General features: G+C 41.6%; 1 protein-coding gene across 3 annotated transcripts in view; it reads left to right on the top strand.

Moving 5' to 3' along the window:
- HIVEP2 (HIVEP zinc finger 2) overlaps positions 1–19,477 on the top strand; it is a 137,020-nt gene extending 117,543 nt beyond the window's left edge. For all 3 annotated transcript variants that reach the window (XM_066315567.1, XM_066315566.1, XM_066315568.1), the window contains 5 exons: positions 706–860; positions 5,900–6,075; positions 8,667–8,768; positions 9,321–10,231; positions 16,932–19,477. In XM_066315567.1, coding sequence (XP_066171664.1) covers positions 706–860; positions 5,900–6,075; positions 8,667–8,768; positions 9,321–10,231; positions 16,932–17,750 — 2,163 coding nt within the window. In that variant the 3' untranslated portion in view covers positions 17,751–19,477. The remainder of the gene's footprint in view (positions 1–705; positions 861–5,899; positions 6,076–8,666; positions 8,769–9,320; positions 10,232–16,931) is intronic.
- The last annotated feature ends 2,814 nt before the right edge of the window (positions 19,478–22,291 follow it).

Below are 22,291 nucleotides of genomic sequence, written 5' to 3' on the forward strand. Positions count from 1 at the left end.
TCTAGTAAACTATAAAATGCAAGTTAATATTTTTTTAAAAAAATGTTTCCCCATTGGGAAATCAGCCAGCGACATCTTCCCAAGACAACTTTTGAGCCTCAGTTTATCCTTCTGCAAGCTCTGCGCTTTCTGCTGTCTCTGTCTCTGTCTCCATTTTCAAAATCAGATGTATAAAGTGAGGCTTTTAAAGCCCTCCTTTCATGTGTGCCAGAGCCTGATACATTATCTCCTTTTATTTTGTGCTTTGTTTTCCCCAGTTTAAACAGTGTCAGACACAAACATCCATGTGCATTTGTAAGAAAAGATTAAGATAAATTTGAGTAAGGATCTTCAGATCCATTTAATGTCTTTTACATATTGACTCTTCCTCATAGATTAAGCATTTGCAAATGGTGCCAGGGAAAATTCTGTAATGGCAATAAACTACTTTCTGAGGCTTCTCTATATCTATTTTCCATGATTTTTTTTTTTTTTCTGGAGGAAAGATACAGTACTGACTTTTCTGTCAAGACTCTTGTAAAAATTTGTCCATGTTGCCTCCTCTCTTATTCTCTGTCAAATTAAATGGGACAGATTAATTCATCACATAGAGTTGGACCAAAATGAGAGTTTGGCTTTGACCTGGTATGTTAAAAGTATTTGAAATGAAGTGTGCGTTTATTGTATGCTCCAGAAGTAACACCCTTCCTTGACTTTGTTCTGCAGATGAAACACGAGCCATTCTTCTTGTTTGGCAGCAAGCTTGAAAAGAAAGTAGTGGGGAATATTATAAAAGAAAGAGTAAAAGGAGACATTCATGGAGATAAAGACATTACATCCAAACAAACTGAGCCGATACGAATTAAAATCTTTGAAGGAGGGTAAGAAAATATAACTGGAAATTTCCAGCTCAGCCTGTCATTTTAAAGACATTTGAAAATGAATATGAATGAATTAGAATGTGAACAGTCTCCTGTATTCTTGCCATGTCTTGTAGCTCCCAAGTCTTTTCTTTTTTGTGTATTTGTCAGTCTTTAATGCACTGCAGGGTACCTGTATATTCACTCTACTTTGCTATTAAGAGAGTTGTTGTCCATCTGTGTGAGAGCACTCACTCAAAATTGTTACTTTAATTCCTTAAGTCATAAGGAAGTGAATGAACTGTTAGCATTTTGATATTTTCTATGCCATTTCTTTGTATTTAATGACGTCCATGAGGATGTGTTTCCATTTTTAGGCACTATGTACTTCCATTAGTTGACCAGGTTGACCAGGCGTGCTTAGTCTTATTCTTGTAATACTGAGGTTGGATTTTGGAGATAAAGTGTAAGATGCCAACAAAATAGACTAATCCATAGATCTGTCATGTGTGGTTGATAAAATAATGTTTAATTTTACTGCGGCAATCTATCACTCAAGTGGTAACAGAAACAAGTAACAAAGAGGTGAAAGCCAATTAACATTGTTTTGAGGCTTAAGAAACTTGTTAGGAAAAGAGGATTAAATAGACACTTGTTTGTCTCTGCAGCATACTCTAAAGTGGAAGATATTGTTTAGTTTCTTTTACAGCATTCTGACACAATGCAATCAGTTTGCCTGTTTTTAGTAGTGCGTAGTCAGGTGGCTAAACAGGATGTGTTTGTCAGTCTTGCCAAACTCAGATGGTCCCACAGCACTGTTTTATTGCAGTAACTAAATAGGTCAGGAGGGAGATGTGAGAAATTCATACATCCATTTCTTTCTCCTGTCAGTTTCTACCCATTAAAACTTCAGTTGTCCTTCACTGACGTTGTGTTTTTGTCTAAGATTGAACAATCTCCATGAAATTCCCATTGCCTTTCTCTATAGTATGCAACACTGAAGGAGTATAGCCTAAATCTTTTCTGAAAGACTGAAAAAGTTATTTTGGAGATTTTTATGGGTATGCAGGCCCAGACACCCTTATCCTGACTGTTCTCTGTAGTTGTACTTTGTCCTAGTACCTAAGCCAGTAGACTGGCTTTACAAGAGTGACCCAAATTCAGTGGTGAGCCTAAGTTTTCAGGAAATTTAAAGAGCTGTTGCTTCAACTCACACCCACTTTGAAGTATAAGATTTGCCTGCTTCCCACTATGTACCATTTCTGAATTTGGATGACCCAGCTGAAGATAGTCTGCCTTGATGTAAGCTGCATGATGAGAGGTCAGAAGAGTAAAAGTGTGTCAAGAAAAGCAACTTAAAGGAGGATTCAGATGAGTGTAAGCTGCAACAGATCACTCTATAAAAATCTTCTACTATGTAATACTTCAAGAAATTTTCGGTGTTACTTGCACTACTTTAAGTTCTCCTGTACACCAATAAGGTTTATGAAACTACTTGAGTAAAATCTTATCATTCACACTTCCCCTAGAAATGTCTCCTAGTAATACTTGGCTATGTTTAGATACCCTTTGAGTAAAACAAAACATGTGAAACCTTGATGTGCACATTAATTTCTGGAGCGGAGAGAAAAAATAATCTGTGCAGTAGACTGGGACTTCCTCAATAGAAGCATAAACTGCAAAACTTCAGCAAACTTCAGCACTGTCAGTAGGTCCATCTTTACTCACACATCATAACTTTATGGTACATTTTACAAGAATGATTTGTGGAAGAATAGATTAATTCTTTCCATGCTAGACATCTATTTGGCTTTTTTTTAAATCAGTGTAATATACCTTAGATATTATTGTCATGCCTTGCACTGCTTTCTGTCCTGGTTATTGAATTTTTCCTTCTCTTCAAGTTACTGTTTATAACTTCTTAAAGCTAGTTTTTGACATGGGTGGGATTCTATGCTTGTTTCTTCTTGGCTGTTTGTTGAGCTATTTTGTTCTTCCCTCTTCAAGCACATCTTCATCTCCTCCCAGCATGTGGTGCAATGAAATGTGTAGCAAATGTCTGTTGTCTTCATGTCCCATTTTCTCCCTTGGATAGACAAGCATGGATGGTCATATCTTGTTTCAGCAGGATATTTTCATTTTGGTTTTCAGTTTTCATGGGAAATGGGTTTCCTTAGGCTTTTGTTTCATAGGTGTGAAGAAGGTAATTAGCTGAGAAAGATCTGTGGTTGTCTGCTTTTGGTTTGTGGGAAAGCCTGTTCACCTGGCAGGGAAGTGCAGCTCTGCCTTGTGCTGCTGGGGTGGATCATTCATGTGCACCTGGGCAGAAAGCAGATAGCTAGGGCTGGGGAAAAGTGAGAAGCTGAAGGATCAGAATTGAGGCAAATAGTAGATCACAGAGTCATAGACTTGTTAGGGTTGGAAAATACCTCTAAGATCATCGAGTCCAACTGTCAGCCAGTAGCACCAGATGTCACAGCACATCACCACCTCACTGCAGAAAGCTCATCAAGAACATTTTGTAAGCATTGTAGCAGAGGGAGTTTGGAAGGAAGAAGCTAACCGCTGCATTATTACCACTGGCAGGTGGCTTGATTCAAGTGAAATTACCTCAATCACAAAATCTGCTTTTCATCATCTGTGACTGCAGATGTGATTGATGGGATATTAAGCAGTATTTCTCAAAGAAATGCAGTAATTTGAAGTTCAGTAGTTCAGTACTTGTCGCAGTAGTTAGTTACTGATGGTGTGCAAAGAAAGAAGGGACAGGACAAGCATACCTGCTTCTCTGACACCTAGCTTAATGACATTATCAGCTGACAGCAAGAATTCACAGTTTGCTTATGTTTGTACTTTTATACCTATCAGTAATAGACTCTAATTGAAAAACCCAAATAAAATAACATTTTGGATAGAAATTGTAGGACTCTGAGACTTGTTAATGCTTTTTAACTCAAGGGTCCCATCTTAGTCAAACTCAGAGCAGCAGTGGCCAAAGTCCTTACGTGGACATTACATAGTGGAAAGGGGAAGAAATTACTCTAAGCTTTGAGAGAGGCACCAGTTAGCAGTAAGACAGAATATTCCTGAGGTCTAAAAGGCAATCACCATAGACTCAGACTTCTGGTAGTTTAGTTTTTGCACCAGCCCTTCTTTAAATGTCAAGTTTGTGTGTGTCATTTCTCTTACAGTCATTGTTATGATGAAGCATACTTAAAGAGTCAAGGTCAGTTGTGGCCAAAAACGATCTATATGAATGATGAAGAGACACATGTTTTATCATTGTCTTTGTGTGCAATGGGATCTGACAGGTGACAGAAGCCAGTGGAATGAGGTCAAGCACAAGAAGAGCAGAGATGGAGCAACAGAAAAGCACATGTAATAGCACAGCATTTTTCTTACCAGTATCAATCAGGGGTGATATGGTAGACTCCATCCCAGCAAAATCAGACTGTAAGGAGAGATGAAGAGAAGATAAAATAGCAGTATTTCAAATAATAATGGGCTTTGTTTTTTTTGTCTGTGGGAGAAAGCTTGGAGGTAGTTGATGAAGCAGTGGATAGAGAGATGACTAGCAGTCATTGGCATGTGCATATGAACGAGAACCTGGGAAATGGGGCAGCCAGACAATCAAGATCTCAAAAATGTTGTACAGAAAACCTGCTAGAGAGATGACTAAATGTTAAATTACATTAGGCTCTGCCAGTTTTACCCATGCTGCCAGAGACAATGAAGGAAATGGGAGAGGTACAACTTTGCTGGAAATGAGATGAAAAACTTGAATTTGGGCATCCTCATTTGAAAGAGGAGCTTATGTGTTTAAAAGATAAGAAGGTGGACTTGAGAACAAGACACTATTTTATGTTTTTCTAAGATAATAACTTCAGAATTTATATTGCCTGTGATATAGCTAACCATATGGGAAAGTGTTCATCTAAGAACAGCACACTTGAAAAATGTTCCAGCTCTGTAACCCAAAAAATTGCCACTTTTTCTTGTAGAGTTATCATCGCATTAACAGAATCTTTCACACAGTCCCTTTTTTATTTAAAGTACTGAATGTCAGTACCAACAATATTTTGTGGTAGAATGACTGAAAGTACTTTCTACTGCTTAGGAAGAGGGCAATGGAGGACAGAGGGCAGAAAAAATATTATTCCTCAGTTCTTGCACTTCCTGGATTTTACTTTGGATGAATGAGGATAGAATTCTTCCCCCAAGGAATGCCCAGAAGTCTTCAAACCTCAGAACAGCCTTATTAGATTCCCTGGATTCTTTTAGATTTCAGTATTAACAATTTAGCATGATAATAAAGGCAATGTACAGCTTTACATAGATTTTAGTATCATATTTGTTTTCTAACTACACAGTATGTGGTCAGCAAAAATAACATAGAAAGCTTACGTCTGTGCTAAGAAAAATTTCAGTGATGGCTTTCTTCAAAGCATCCATGTTTGACATATACCATTTTATTTCTAAAGCATCACATACCTGAGTGAACTCAGCTCGGTGTCTCTTTAGGGAGCGATTTATCTTTGGGAATGTCAGGCATCTGTAATGTCCATGTATACATCCTTGCTCGTCATCCGCACTCTCTTTATGCTTACTGGGAAGAAACGGGTGTTTCCAGGATGTGATTTATCTGATCCCAAGGGATAAACACACTAAAATAGTTAAATGCACCACGCTACAAAACAACGCTGTTGTCAGTGGTGGTAAATGTCTGTGCTGTACGAGACTACAGTGGGCTGAAATAAATCCAACCTTCAGGCTTGTATTTGGAGTTATGTCTATAGGAATGGTTGTTCATTGATTTCCTGACAATGTGTTTATACTGTTCTCATACTGCAACCTGTTGGTCTCATATCGTTTAAATACTCTGGGACCCATATATTCTCTGAAAACCAAATGCTTTATCAGTTCCAGACTGAAAATTCAGTAGTTCCTTTGAACTTCTGTGAGTTTGCTTTGATGATGAGGATCAGATGCAAAGAAGTGATGTTTGTACATGTATGAGACTTAGAATCTGTATGACTTAAATACTTGCTTTCTTCCAACAGGTATAAATCAAATGAGGATTATGTCTATGTCAGAGGTCGTGGCCGAGGGAAGTACATTTGTGAAGAATGTGGCATTCGCTGTAAAAAGCCAAGCATGCTCAAAAAACATATCCGCACTCACACTGATGTCCGGCCTTACGTGTGCAAGTTGTGCAATTTTGCCTTCAAAACTAAAGGTACTAGACCCTTTTTGCTGAACTCTTGCCACTTCTGGTGCTATTTTGTCCTCTGGGATCCAATCACCCATTGCAATTAAGGAGAGTATTTTCTTCAGAATAAAATTGTTGTGTTTATATATACAGGACTGTATAAGACAGTTTGTTCTCTTCTGTTTAATTGATCCAGGGATTTTTGTAAGACTGAAACTCCTTGGATAGCTTCATTAAGACCTATAAGCTCTTGGCTAGTCCTTCTGTCTGCAGAGAAAATGCAGTAGCATAAGAACCACCCTGAAAAAGAATGCCAACATTGTTACATGGTGCAAATTTTAATTGCAGCAACACTTAAATGCTACCAGGAGACCACACTTATGACATAATGTAGAAGCAGAGCATCAGCTGCTGAGGAATACATGCCTTCACAGGCTTTACAGAGGGTCAGTTTCAAGTTTATAAATAATGTATGTCTCCCAGATGGGCCACTCCATCCACTGTGGCATTAATTATGAATAGAGATCTGATAGCTTCTGTTCACATGTATTTATCAGCACAGAAAAAAGCTTCCATTTGTCACCCTGAGGACACAGATAATAATATTCTTTGGGATTCAGATTTGTGATGCAACCATCTCCTTGAAAGAAAAAATCCTTTTCTTGGTATCATCTCTTTGTCGCACAGCCTAAATGAGCCTTGCATTCTCAGTTTCTTAGCTTCCTTTTGGCAGACAAAGAAATGGATTCTGGTCCCAGTGCAGTGAAACTTAACTCAAAGGAGGAGAAAGGAAGCTGAAGGAAATTTCTCCCAAGATCCCAGTGCAGCTTCATGGCTGTTGTGAGGATTGAGCATTGTAATAGTTTCCATGACTCCAGCACTTCTTCCTGTGCCAAAGATGGGAATAGCTGATGGATAGTAGTAGACCCATCAACCTAATTTAAGATGAGAACTTTCATGGGCATGTAGAGACAAAGACAAGGAGCTGCTTGTTTGTAGTCCTAGTAGACCATCTGGTGAGCTGTTCTCATACCATTGCTTACATTTGACATTGCTGGAGAAATGAGTCTTGAGGAGGGCCTTGAAGTACATGACAGTACTGTGGTTTTACAGCTGTGTTCAGAGAGGACAGTCCAGGAAAAAGAGGTGACATGGGAAAAAAAAGAGAGAAATTGCTTGCTGAGGCTGGCATTCCTGACAAAGAAGAAAAAACATGGAGGAGGTGGTTTCCTATTACACAAGAAGGGCATGAGTAGCAAAAGACTAGGTTAGCCTTTGAAGTCCAAGAAGTGTTTAACTGGTGTACTACCGATTATAAGCAGTTGTCAGCCTCATAACTAGTGTTGCTATTTTGCTGAGAGTTTGTAGGAGACAAATTTTCAGAAGTATTTAGGTTTTTAGTTTTTCTGAGCGTGTAGCTGCCCAGAAGCATCAGTGGCCAAGTTAGCCTTTTCATGCAGTACACCGGCACAAGAAACTACTACTGAGAAGGGAATCATTTGAACTAGCTGGAACTGAAAGTCAGAGAAGAGTCTGGCTTGTGAGTTTCTAAGCACACCTGCACTACCCAGCAGAGGGTTTCAGTGTTCCTGCCCCAAGATGGCATGTGCCACAACACCGTCTGGAGATGCTAGCTCCTGTAAGCTGCATAAATGCATTTCCAGAGGTCTTTCCTTGAGCTAAGAAGCACTATGTCTTGGTAGTGGGTTGGGTTTGCTTGTGCTATGCATTCCCTTTTGGGTGTTGCAAATGAGACTGAAGTGGCAAATGGATTAGCTATATTCTCCAGCTTGTGCTTTGTGCTGGAGATTCTTTGTCATGAAATGTCTCTTGGGGCCAATCTCAACCCAGTTTTTTTATCTGTGAAAAAAAAAAAAGACCAAGACAAGCACTCCAGAAAGTCAATAGTCTAGTGTTAGATTGCTCCCTGAGGGGAATGGGAGATTTGCTTTCAAATCTCTGCTGTGTCTGGTTTAGATCCGTACTCTAAATCTGGGAGATGAACCTGAATTTCCCACATCCCAGATGGGTGCTGTAAGCACAGCTCCTCTCAGTTCAAAGGCTGCAATTAGATGGTAAACTTGCATAGAGAAGTCTCCCGTAACTGTCCTTTTTTTGGTGGGGTACTTTTGCTTCCAAATGCTTCAAATGCATGGAGCATTTGTAAACCATGTGCAAAGTAAGTGGGAGAGCCCTTACCTTGGAAGTGCCACTGTGTAAATAGGAGCATGAGCTCTGAATGTCTGCTGTGCTGTGGACTTACTTCGATGTCTAGGCAGTCTGTACATATCATGAACAGTGAGTCTAGGAGCAGATAGCATCCAAAAATCAGTTTTTTAGGGATGCCTAAATATCATGTGGAAAATTGGAGAGATGCCTATGTACCTCCCAGGCCCTGAGTTTATTTAATTTTTTTATTCTCTTAAGATATAAAAATGCACTCTCATTAAAACAGGCTCTGAGGGCAATGGTCTAGATGAGTCAGCCCTGTCTGTTGTAGTGATTTTTAAAGCTAAAACCCATCATCTGCAGCATAGTGGAGTTAAGATACACCAAAACCTTACTTGAAAAGTGATCTTTGTTGTTGCCCTTTAATTACATTAATCTCTGATCCATAGGAAATCTGACAAAACATATGAAGTCTAAAGCACACATGAAAAAATGCTTGGAGCTTGGAGTATCAATGACATCTGTAGATGATGCTGAAACTGAGGAAGCAGGTATGTCAAAATGATTTAACTTAGTTGGAACGGCCTCGTTCCAACTAAAGTATGGGAAGTATGGAATCTGCAAATGACTCATTGCACTTTAGCACGGTGATGGGCATGGGAAAATGTATTATGAGTATTTGGGGCATTTTTTAACTGAGAGTTAACTTTTTAATAAACAGGAAGTAAAAAAAAGAAATCCTATCTGGTTGTGTGGGTTATGGTTTTTTGACATGAAGAGTCACTAGAAATAAAAGTATGGCCTGTTGTCATCTGTCTCATACGAGGTTCCCAATCTTTCTGCCTAAGATGTGAGAGATGGCAACATTTGGTGAAGTTGCAAGGTAGTGTAGGATGAATTTGTTTTTGTACTTCCTTTCAAGTATAGAGTTTTAAAGTAGTATTCTGAAAAAAATATAGCTTAAATCAATGAGGAATGGCTCTATGCAGCCATCGCAGATGAAGTGCATCCAGCAATGGCAATGAGTGTGCTGGGTGTGGAATGACTGTGGCCTGAGAGGTGGGATATGTGCTAATCAGTTGGACTTGCTGTGGTTGTTTCAGAAAACATGGAGGACATGCAGCAGGAGGCAGAGAAGAGCAGCAACCTGGCAGGGCTGTCAGCAGAGCACCAGTTTTCTGATGCGGAGGAATCGGATGGTGAGGATGGCGATGACAATGATGATGATGATGAAGATGAAGATGATTTTGATGATACTCAGGGAGACTCGACACCAAAAACCAGATCAAGAAGCACCAGCCCGCAGCCCCCTCGGTTCTCCTCCCTGTCAGTGAACTCAGCTGGGGCATCGCAGGGGGCTTCCCCTGAGGGGTCCCTTTCCGTGGGACACTCTTCCCTCATCAGTTACTTGGTCACCTTACCTAGCATTCAGGTTACTCAGCTTATAACACCGAGTGACTCCTGTGAAGACACACAAATGACAGAATATCAGAGGTTTTTCCAGAGTAAGAGTACGGATTCAGAGCCCGATAAAGACAGATTGGACATACCCAGCTGCATGGATGAGGATTACACGCCTTCGTTAGATCCCAGTTCTTCTCCGAGGGACCTCTCACCTTCCAGTCGACAGTCGTCGCCTGGCTACGATTCTTCACCCTACAGAGATAACTCACCAAAGAGGTATTTAATGCCAAAAGGGGATTTGTCACCCAGAAGGCACCTGTCACCCCGAAGAGATATTTCACCCATGAGGCACCTTTCCCCGCGGAAGGAAGCTGTGCTGAGGAGAGAGCTGTCACCAAGACGGGACGTGTCCCCGAGACGTCACCTATCGCCAAGGAGACCAATGTCACCAGGGAAAGATGTGTCTGTTCGAAGAGATTTGTCTCCCAGGCGAGAGAGGAGGTATATGGCCTCCGTCAGAGCAGCATCTCCCCGGAGGGGCTTGTACCATAATCCAGCATTGTCCATGGGTCAATATTTACAGTCTGAATCTATTCCAGTGGGACATTCAGTAAGTATGAAAGAAGGTTTTCATTTGTTTTGCCAAAAACTGTGCTCTTACTGAATTTGTGCATTTCTGAAATCTTTGCAGCTTTGTGGAAGAAAAAGGCATAAACTTTGAGCCTTGGTGGGAAGTCCTGGGACAAATGGAAGAAATTTGGAATAGACAGAGACCAAGTCAGGATGCTGATTCATTTAGATGCATTAAAATCAGCCTAAGGGGGAAGTGTTCACTTGGAAGAAAAGTAGCTCCATCACCTTCAGTGAAATTAGGCTGGTTTGCATTTTCTGCCTCCATATTAATTATATTACATATATGTATATGTATATGTATATGTACATGTATAATTTTAAATGGTCCAGAAGGCTTACTTCTGGACCATTTACAAATGGTTTGTGAGGCTTGCTTGTGCACTGTAAAAAATCTTGTACTTCCTGGGCTCTCAGGTGAGATCAAGCCCAGATCAAGGCTTAAAGCCCTGTTCTTGTGGTATGGTGCCCATAAGTGAGTATTGTTTAATGGAATAAAAATGGTAAGATAATGGAACCTCGTAAAACAGCAGAGTTCACACTGAAATCAGGATCTGTGGCTGGAATTTAAAGGATATTATTGTGTGAGAGGAGCAGGCAGCTGTCTGCCCCACAGAAAGTGCTGCAACTGTCTGGGTGGAAATATGCAAAACTTGTGCAGCTGCTGTCTGTGCTCTTGCCTTTTGGTAAATCAGCTCTGAGAAACTGCCAGATTGGCACTTCTGACCAGCCCTAGCATTCACAAAGCACTCCCTCCACAGATAGATGACATATTCATAGGTAAGGAATGGCCTTGCTAGGTGAGAATTTACTTACTTATTTACTATGCTTCCCTCCACATGTTGCTGTTGTGGCTGCTCTCTCACTGCCTGCCTGTGTGTGGGTTCAATCTGGGCAACCTGTGACAGTCCCAGATTACCTCAGAGCTCCTTGCTCCCTGCTCCTCTCCTGGCTGGCCTCTTCTCTCTGCTTCTTCATTCCCAGTCTTCTTGGCTCTCCATATAGTCTTTGTGGTGTTCCTCTGTGGAGGAGAATTGACCCGTGAGCTCATACAGTCAGCATTTCTCAGCTCTGGTGTGATTTTCTCTGTATAGTCAGGCTGATGTGTTATCTGCTCCCAGGAACGGAGTGAGGAATGCACCTGGGCAAAGATGGTTGGAGCAGGGGTGGACCAAAGAGAGCTGAGATACTGCCAGCCTGGCAGATAGATCCAAAAGTGATTTCCCAGCATTTTGGGAGTGTAGGAGAAAGCTGCAACTTGACTGGCCATATTTATAGGAGAGAGTAACACAGGTACTTCTCCCACGTCTTAGACATGGCCCCATGACCTAATCAGCTGTTGGGGAGAGCAGTGGAGAGGGGTGACTGATTAAATGGTCCTTGAGAAAGGGCATGCTGAAACCCTGCTGCGCTCTCACAGGAGCGATCTCTGCACAGTTCAGAGAGGATGCAAATCCCACCAGCAGTTCTACTGACTACCTAAGGAAGCACAAGTGGATGAAGAGTCACCAGTTTAACCAGTCATGGTATCAAATGAAATCGTGATGTCAAATTATCAAATCAAATGTCATTCTACAGCTGACATTGTACAAGATGCTCCAGTCCCTCATGTCCCACATGAGACACACTGGCGTCCTGTAGTAAAGATTTTGGATGCATAATGATGCTAGCAAAAGTGTATGGTAACAGTTATCCTTGGCCATCTCACAGTTCTTGCTGTAATGTTCTTGTTTTTCTTATGTGTTATGCACACCTTCTAGCAAGGCATTTAGCACACTGTAAGGACTCTCAGTGCTTTTCACTCCTTTTGAAGAGTCCACCATGCCAGACGGATGCTTACCTTGTTTTGAGGTAGAGTCAGGCATGTGACAGTGAAAAACAAAATGTGAAAGATCAATTGTCTTACAGAAAACATCAGTAACTTCATGGCATATTGAGTGTTTTGAGAGAGAAGGCCAGACCAGTAGAGTCCCTACAACCTGAATACGGGAGGCATGACTGGTAGCAGAGCCCAGGCAAACTTAAATGAAACAAATTTACAAGTGAGGATGATTGCCCATCACAATGAATGACTGCAAGGAAGGACAGATGGATTCCTCGTCTCTTGATGCCTTTCTGGAAAACCTACTTTAGCCAAACATTAGACAAGCTTAAGTGAAACACAAGTTATTATACTCAGCCTGTGGGAAGACAAGTAATACTTGAGCTTGCTATAAATGAAAGCTGTCAGAGGAGAAAAAGGAATAAAGGTTGTTTTTCACTTTTTAGTGAAATCCACCAAACCAGAAGATCATTAGCTGCTGCATTGGTGATGCACGTCAGCTTACAATCCTTAAAATACTTTAAGAGCTGCATTGGGTTCCAAGTCCTTGCAGGAATAAGGGCAGTTTTGTGCTTCCAGTGCTTGCAGTTCCCAGAAGAGGCCAGTTTTCTTTCTTCTCAACTGAAATTGATATATTTGCTCTAGTCTCTTTGGCCAGTGCTGATTTAGTTGCCCTTCATCTTGCTTCCTGTTGAATGTCCATGCACTTTGGTGGTCTGATGCAAAAGGCTTGTTAAGTGCTCTGGCATTGAAAGCACCACATAGAAAGCAATTCAAATTATTTGTTTAGGAAGCAGAAAAGAGAATGATGAAAGTAAATATTTTTTTTAAGACTGTATAAAAATACAAGAAAATGCATATTTATTTTTTCTTTGGCAGTCAATAATAGGATACACTCTTGCAAAAAAATACTATCTCTAAAGTAGCCTAAGCCTCTAGTGTATGCTGGGTCACACTTGGCTTTGACAAGTGAAATTGGTGTCTTTAAAATTAATGCCAGATATCTTCTGCTCTTTAAATACATTTGGGATCTTCTTGTCTGTCAATGCCAGAGGTTTCTTTCCTTACTAAGAAGGCTGATGCCATTTTCAAAGGTCTCAGATTCTTCTTCCCAGTCATCTTCTGCCAGTCCTGAGAGAAAGAGAAGGAATAGGCTTCATTTGTTCACCCTGAGTGACTCTTTTTTAGCATTTTAGTTTGGATCAGGCGTATGTCTGTGTTGTCATATTTTTTGTGCTTGGACTCACATTTTCAGATCAGTCTTGGAGTAAGTGACCTGAATTGTTGTTAGATGGAATTAAACTGAAAATGTGCACCAGGAGAGCAGCAGGTGCACTTGAACTGTGAGTGGCCATTCAAGTGACTGCAAAGAGGCCACATAGTGTTAATCTGAAGCAGCCTTCCCTTCCAAACCCACAACACTTGCATTATGAATATGGGATCCAGCACAGACAGTTTTCATTCCATTCCTGCTTGTCCCAACCCTTAATACACCCTACTACTTCCTAGTGCAGACCAGAACTTTTGCCTCTTCTTCCAGTCCCAGGAGACCGAGAAGATGCTTTGCTGTGAGTGGTACAAATTTGTCTCTCACAACTATTTTAGCTTCTAGGCATTTGTGGATTTTGCTTCTGTTGCCATCTTGTTGCTCATCTCATTCATTTTGAAATCTGAAGCCTGTCTTGATATATTGAGAAGGGCTGAAGGGAATTAGGCACCTCCATGACCACTAGAAAGTTGATACGACTTAAGGTCCTTTGATCATCTTGAGCATGGAAATTAAATCCATTCCCAAACACTCACTACTTTATCATCTTGAGTGAAATGCATTCTTGTACAGAGAGCCAGAAACTTCTGAATTCAGGGTAAACTGTAAATAGGTTCACTGGTGCATCTGGGCTACGGTGGTGCATTCTCTATAGGGCTGCAAATTGAGCTGATGCTGAAAGTGAAGACGATATGGAGTTACAGTCACTGTATTAGACATCATGTCTTTCAGGAGGCAGATTGGTAATATGCTGTGTTACTGATTTTCACTATAGAGTTCAGTGTTTTCTGGTTTTAAACTTTAAAAAACCCCAAGTACATTATGACATGCTAATCAAAGAGTCTGTTTTCTACCCAACGTGTTTTTACAAGCTGTGGTCTGAGGCTGCCCAGAGGATGTCTGTGAAGGGTGCTTCGCTTTGAAATGTGATCCTCCTCTTAATCTCTCACTGATTTGGGTGATGTACCAGATACAGGGTAAACCCTATCTCATCTTTGAAGCATTCTGGGGAACTTGTGAAGCTGAATTTGGCTTTACTCAGGAATATGATGTGGCAGTCTAGCTTTGTGACCAGGTCAGAGCATTTAGTGAAAGGCTGCTACAGAATACTGTTGCTTGGCAAATTAGATGTCACCTGGAGTTGAAGAGAAATATGCTAAACTGTAACAAATGAGAATTAATAGGAAACAAACTGGATTCCCATCACCTGACAAATAGAAGAGCTCAGCTCACAGCACTAGCAGCAACCCAGTCTGACTGCACTGCAGAAAGTTACCGTGACTTCCTGCGCTGTGCTCTGTGATCTATTACTTGCCCTGCCAACTGAAAAAAGTCTTTGGATTTTCAAGATGCTTTTTGAAATAATACAGTCTTGCCCTGTGACTATGTGTGTCTGCTTGTAGGAATGAAAATACTAGATATTAGTAAGGAAAAAAAGAGCAGGGTATGAGGTAGGAACAGTTAGTAGTGATTGTAACCATTTATGTTATCTGTTTCCAAACTTACCTGCCAGAGCTAGAGAAAAATAATCCAGTATGTGCCCAGCTAGGCTTGGAAGGCATTCAGTGACATGCACACTGTCTATGTTAAAATCAGGCATACAAGAATTTATATTGGATGATGCTGCTGATCTTAAAGCACACAGCAATCTCTGTAGCCACCTCTGTCTAACAAGGACAGACTTTTGATCTATTCCCTTATGAAACTCTGGTAGGGTAAAACATGAAGCTAATCTCTTTCTCAGTTAGAGATTTGTGTGTGACTAGGTTTATTCTTTGATGAATTTTACTCTTTTTTTTTTTTGCTCAATTTCCCTTAGCCCAAGTTCACATCAGATATAACAGTAATAAATGTCATGGTGTAGGAAACATCCTAAAGGACAACATCACTGAGAAACTGGTTGACAGACCAAAGATGGAAAGAAAATAGGGGGCAAACAGCTGTGCAGAGGTGAAGTTAGCAATAGGAAGGACTGACAGGGTAGGTGAACTGTCTTGTGGCTTGGCAACTGCAGTTTATTTTGTGTAGTTTTCCCCATTCAGCAATATAATGTGTTGTCACTGTGCTGTCTTATGACAGTTTCTCTTTTATGAGGCTCAAGCGTCTCATTTTCTCAAAAGGAAAATTCCCAACATAGATTAGTTTCTGAATAATATCTCTGAAGTTCGACTCTGATGATTATGGGTCACCCTTTCCTGTCTCAACATTGATTTATATTAAACAGGACAAAGCATCTGAGCACAGTGAGATGGAGCCCTTGGGTAGCACAGAAACTGAATCTTTAATTGCCCCCTAAACCAGCTCCCTGGGATGGGATCAAGAGGTTGCTTAATGCCTTGAGAGCTAGGATTTCCCAGCAGTGAAGTGCTGCCACTTTAATGCATTGGCATTTAGCAGTGCAGTCCTTGGGCTGCCACACCAAGGCTGTGGTGACATCACAGCTCTGGGGCAATTCATCCATGTTTGGTCAATTTACAGAGCAGAGATGAGTGTTTTCATTCACTTAATTTTATATGAGAGTCCCTGAGAGTTGTGTGGCCAAATCCCACATATAATTATGAAAATGTCATCCTGCACTTCATCATTACTCTTCTGGTCAGCAATAAATGATAGTTAATCATCAGATAGCAAACAAATTTTAAAACTTAAGAATGAAAAAACAAAAAAAGAACCCAAAAGCCCAGGGCATATTTAATACTAAGTGGAGATAGAATTATTTATTCTTTCAGGGCAAGAACTAATGGGAAGGCAGTGAAAATGTCAATATTGCAAGATTGGCTTTTATTAGCCGTCACAAAATCCTCCATTCTTCTCAATCCCATTATGAGTTGGTGAGTCTCCCTGGGACAGAATCATCACTTTTGTTCACAGCTGATGCCTGTGCTTTTGTTATTATTTATTGTTTACACTGCAGATAAGCCAGAGGGGTGCTCCATTGTCTCAATGAGTAGAAAGCTTTGTGTCTTCATTGCACAGAGACACATTAACTTGTATGGAAATACCCACCTGTTCTCACCAAGGATTGGGCAAAGCTCCCAGGGAGCAAGTGCCTTCTATGAGGCTCAAGAGCAGATTTTTCAGAAGGCAGTAAATAGATACATGCTGTCAGATATTTCCTGTTATGTCAAGTAGTGGTGGTGAGCAGGGGATGTTCAGATGTGTGCTTCTCTGCAATAAAGTTTAAATAACGGCATAGTTTTCCAAAAGAGAGGTAAGATGGATCTCCTGGCCAAATTTCTCCTGTGGAATGAAAATCTACTCCAAATTCAGTTCAAAGTTTCAGTTGAATATATTACTCTCCACTTCCTGACCTAAATTGCTGCATTGTGTTGCTGAACTCTCTTAGCTAGCCACTGCCTTTCACCTCAGAGGCATGAGCCCTGTAGGGCTGAGCTAAGCAAAACCTCCACTGTTGTTTGGATATGCAATTAGTGGAGTTTTCCAAATGCTTTGGGATCCATCTGGATGAAAGGTGCTTCATGAATGGGAGGTTGTATTAGACAGGAAAGTAGATAGGTGGTTTGGCAGCCAGACAAGAATTTTGCTAGTAAGCAGTGCTGACGTCTCTTTTTGTTTTTCTTCTGGTTACAGAGGAGGGGGTTGTCTCAGGCACCTTACTTCAACATATATGGAGAAAAAGGAGGCATGGAGCACCGCAGGTCTAGCCTGTTCCCCGAAGGCCCAAGTGACTACGTCTTCAGTCATCTTCCACTACACTCCCAGCAACAGATCCGAGCACCCATCCCCATGATGCCCATTGGGGGAATCCAGATGGTCCATTCAGTCCCCATGGCCCTTTCAGGTTTACATTCTCCGTCCGCTCTGGCCCTGCAGAGGGAGGTCTCCGAGGAGAAGCAAAGAGGAACTGCGGAACCCCTTAGGAAAGAATCGTATGGCATTTCTAAGCACCACGAGAAACGTACCTCTCCGCACAGCTTGCACCCCGCCGCTCCCCCCAGCGACCCCTGCTCGCCGCTGCTGCTGCTGGCGCAGAGCACATCCGAGGACAGCGTCGTGGCTACCGAGAGGGAGCAGGAGGAGAACATACAGACTTGTACAAAAGCCATAGCCTCTCTGCGAATCGCCACAGAAGAAGCCGTTCTGCACGGGGCGGAGCAGCTGCAGAGGCCTTCTGAGCCTCACCAGAAACCCTTAGAAAGTGCACATTTTAGCATTAAACACTTTAGTGGATCTGAGCCGGGCCAGCCCTGTGCCTCAGCCACCCATCCTGACTTGCACGGTGGTGAACAGGACAGTTTTGGTACATCACAGACTGCGCTAGCCCATCCCACCTTTTACAGCAAGAGCTTTGTTGATGCCCAGCAGCTGGGCTTCCACAGCAGGAGCGACCCCCCGTCAAGCACACAGGAAAGGAAAGATCCGTCATCTGAGAAGAGCAAGCCACATTGATCTGAGATGCATGGAGACTTTCACCCATACATTTACCCCCCTTTTTTTTTTCTAGAGATAGAAAAAGTATTCAACTTTACAGCATGCCTGTTCTAAGTTACAGTAGTTTGCTATTATATATACTTTTGTTATATCAAAAGAATTAGATAAAGTAACAAGTCATCATGAACCTGACCAAAACTAAATTTGAAATTCTTATTGGGTCTGGTACTTTTAAATTGTACAGATGTTTGTGCCTTTTCTTTACTTTGCTTATATTCTTATAAGCATTTTTTTAGCAGTAATTTGTACATATTTTAGAATTTGTGTATCTGCTTTGTAATAAATGTAATTTCTTTCCTTTTTTGGACACTTGGATCTAAATGATGTAAAACAGAACAGCATCAATATATGTGAGGTTGCACTAAAACATATTTTTATATGATTAAAACTGAACAGCTTTTATGTACAGCTCTGATTCTGTAATACTAATATTTATTTACTTTGTTTCATAAATTGTAAATTTTTTTCTTAATGTTGTGGATTGCTTTTCTATGTGAAGCATGGGATTTACTGTTGCGTAATTAGAACAAAATGTATATTGTAAAACAAGATATTTAAACTAGAGTATCTTATCTTATTCTGCACTTATGCATTAGTTAAAAAAAAGAAAGATAAAAGATGTATCAGTCAGTTCTTAACTCTTGTAATTTTTTTTTGTCTCTTGTTTGCCGGATTGACTATAACTTAAGTGCTGATTGTGATTTTAAACTGATAGTACCGTAAAGCATTAAAGTAAAACAATGTGCTATTGTGAGTTTTTTCAAAGCTTTATAAAACAGTTATAAATATATTAAAAGTATTTGGTCTTATGTGAACATGTTGATCTATATACTCCTTAAAAAGCTATGGGAAAACATTCCACCCCATGTAAATATGTGCATCACTGGTGCCATCTGTGTAGCTCACCGGGACCGGCAAGATTTGCTATGCTGGTGTTTCCAGGAGCGGGACCGGGGCACTGCTGCCTGCCGGGGAGCAGAGTCCAGCAGTGTCCTGGCCCACTCCTTGGCCTCCAGCAGCAGGGTGGCAAGGCCCCTACGGCCGCATGGGGCTGGGCGAGGAGCTGGCCTGCTGGCTGGACACACGGCGCCCTGCCGAGCCTGCCAGTCCCCTGCTCCTGAGGGCTGACCAAGGGTTGTAGGGGTCATGAAGAAATGTCCTGGAGTGTCAGAGAGGGGTTTGGAGAGGAGAAAAAGGTGTTTCCTTGCACTTGAACTCCACAGCTGGCCACTCCCTACTGCAATACCCGTGCCAGCTTAGGGGGTGGCTCCCGTTCTGTCCTGTTCCGTCCTGTCCTATGGATGGGAGGTGTGTGGCCCTGCCGGCGAGGCAGAGAGCGCCGGCCTCTTCTGAAATGGGTTTCATGGGCAAGAAAGTCACAGTCTTCCAGTGTAGGGTCTCCATCTGAGCAGGGTTTGCTCCAGAGGGAAGGGAGGAGGAGCCCGGGCTTGTGTTTGAACACGTGTGGTGGGTTACCACTTCCACCAGCAGCATGCGTGCATGCACGCACGCACACACACACACACTCAAACACACGCATGCATACGCACAGATGAAAGAAACCAACAACCTGGACTATATTTTGTGCTATTTAGTGGATTATAAATCTGTGAAAACAAGTTTGTATATGGAAAATACATCTAAGGAGTGTTCTTTAAAAAGAAATAAATATACAGTTACATGCATGAGGTGTCTAGTTTTCATGTGTTCTTTGAATTTCCGAAGTTTGTTGGTGTTCCAGCATTCTGCACAAGAAGCACCCTTAAAAACGTGAGTGGTAGTGAAAAATGTGGACCATATATTGGCTTTCTCACATATTATCAAGCCAAACGAGTTTATTTCTCCAGTAATACCCTGTGGGGGCAGGGTGGCATAGGTGGCATGTTGTCGTAATTCTAGCATGATGGCATATGATTAGTGTAATACCATAATGGACGGTGACCACTTCTAAACATTAAAGATTAGCTTCTCATACCCATTGCAATGTTCTGCCTTTATTCCAGATCATTGTGGTAACCTTGCCAAGATAAACATATGCCAGAAAACTGGCTCATCTCAGACTGGAGAGAGGAGAAACAGTATATGTATTTGGAGATGAGCAGCCTGTTGGATCATGCTTCCATAAAAAAAGGAGAACTCAATTATACATTTTAAATAAACAAGCTCCATCTGATAAAAGCCTCTCTCCTCCTGGGCTTCATGGCTGTATTGAGAACAAAATGCTCTGCACAATGATCAGCTAATCAGGTAATCATAGATACTTTATTAAAAGGGAACCAGGCAACTCCTGATGGTAAATGCTCTATTAACATTGCCTTTGTAAGCAGCCCTCTTACTGTGGGAGTTACCTCTGACTTGTTTGATTGTTTTAATTAATTTGCAGCTGCAATTTGCTATACACCTTCTCAGCCTTGGGGCATTTTTTTTTTTTTTTATAATCCATGAGCAAGTATCACTGCAATTGCATGTGATATTTTTGGGTTACAGTGGAGCAACACTGAAGAAGTTTCAGGTACTTGCAATCTTATTTGTATTTTCTTAATGAGCTAATGTGTATGCAGTGCTTTGAAAAAAACAAACATATCCTCATACAAGGCTTAGGCATCAATGATGACTTTTCATGCTTTGGAAAGGGTGTGGAGGAGAAATGGCAAACATGTCTGACAAAATTTTCCCAGGCATGAGCAATTTTCAGAATCAACACAGCGAGCACAGCAGCTGGGGCTGGGGGGCAAATAATTCCGTGGGCGCTCTGCCTGCACAGCCCAGCCGCCTGCGGAGATGATGGTGTGGGGCTGTTTGTGCCCCGCTGTGAGGAGCCTACGGCTTCAGCCTCCGTGCTGGGAGAGTGCAGCTGCATGGCTCCCTGCCTGGAATGTCTGTCTCCGGGAGGACTGGAGTTGCCTGTGTGAGGCAGCCCCTCCGAGGGTGACCGGGAGGGGGTTCCTCCACAATACCCAGTGCAGTGGATGCACGGAGGTCTCTTCGGACCAAAAAGTGTAACCCCGAGCTCTCTGATGTAAACGTTCTGTGTTTTTGAAAGGGGTAAAAAGAAGAGATTTAACAGGGCGCTCTAGAATAAACTGCAGAACTGAACAAGGATCCTTAAATGCAATATGCTAAAAATATTCCACCTCAGGAATATAATTACCTATTATGTTGTTCAAGGAGGTTATAATTTTCTATGAAGATCCATATGTCTTTTCTGTAAAGCACAAGGGAAATACAGATGCTCTGGCAAGCTCTCTTTATTTTCTCCACTCAGAATACTGTCACCAGAGTCACTTCAGGACTTAACTCGCGTCAGCAGGACAGAGAGTGTATCAGTCTCATGTAACTGCCTGCACAATCCTCTCACGAAGCTTTAGATTCTGATTCAGGGTAGTAACTCCATCACATATTAAATACTTCTATGTGGACGTCCCCACTGCAGGACACACTGCCAGCAGTGGATAATAATTAGCACCAATAAAGGGCATCATTAACTGTAACAGACTCAGATGGAGTCAAGGGACTTAAAGTACAAACCTTTCAGTTCCAGAATGATGCAGTTAACTCCCATTTAACCCTAGAGACACCTCTATTTATAAGGTGCCCTGCCTTATTTGAAGCTGTTCCCTGCTTTAGGGCATGAGGTGAACTTTTCTACTTGGAATTGCTTCACACCTCTTCCCCTCCTACATTGACCTGAACACCAGAAAGTATGTATTTCTTGCCCCAGTTCCTCCAAGGGGCCTGCTCTACTGAGTGGGTCTTTGAAAATACCTGACATATGATGAAATACGCTTTCCTCTTGAATTGTACTGGCCAATATATTGGCAAGTTCTGTCACCGCCTCTTACAGATTAGTTTAATGATTTGGTCTCCATTTATGGGTATCTAAAGAAACCCCAAAACACCCCAAATTTATGTTGAAACTGGCTAGATCAACTTCTACAGTCTCCTAGGAGAGTGCCCTAAGTGCCCCACAAGAAGTTTTATCTTTCCTGCTGAAGTTCTCCTACTGTGAAACAAAATATTCAAGTTTCATTGAATCATCAATACTGTAGGCTATTGTCCACAAGAGGAAGAGCTGTTGGATGAGCCCTGCTCAGTAGGAAGAGAGCTGCCTGGAAAGCTGGTGAGTGGAGTGGTGTGACAGAGACTTAGGACAAGGACTGAGTTCAAGCAGCTCCCTGCCTGAAGTCTTCTAGACAGCTTGGAGAGCACAGTTTCCAAACATGCTTTCTGCTAACATCCAGCTCCTGTCTGAAGTGGCTGACTCTCTTATGTCCAATGGAGGTGGGCCAAAACTTAAAATTCTGGGCTTCAGAGTGAGGGACAAATCCCAAAAGTTAGGTGTTAGAGTGCCTGAATCCTTTATTGGTTTTTGCCCTAAATAACTTGGGGAGAACAAGCCTTATTGATTTATTTTGTTGTCCAGTGGAACAAGTCAATGGGAGTTATCCTTTTAAGTCATTTAGCCACACCTGAAAATCTCAATCAATATTCTCTAAAGA

Source organism: Sylvia atricapilla, chromosome 3, assembly GCF_009819655.1.
Source record: "Sylvia atricapilla isolate bSylAtr1 chromosome 3, bSylAtr1.pri, whole genome shotgun sequence".
Classification (NCBI taxonomy): domain Eukaryota; kingdom Metazoa; phylum Chordata; class Aves; order Passeriformes; family Sylviidae; genus Sylvia; species Sylvia atricapilla.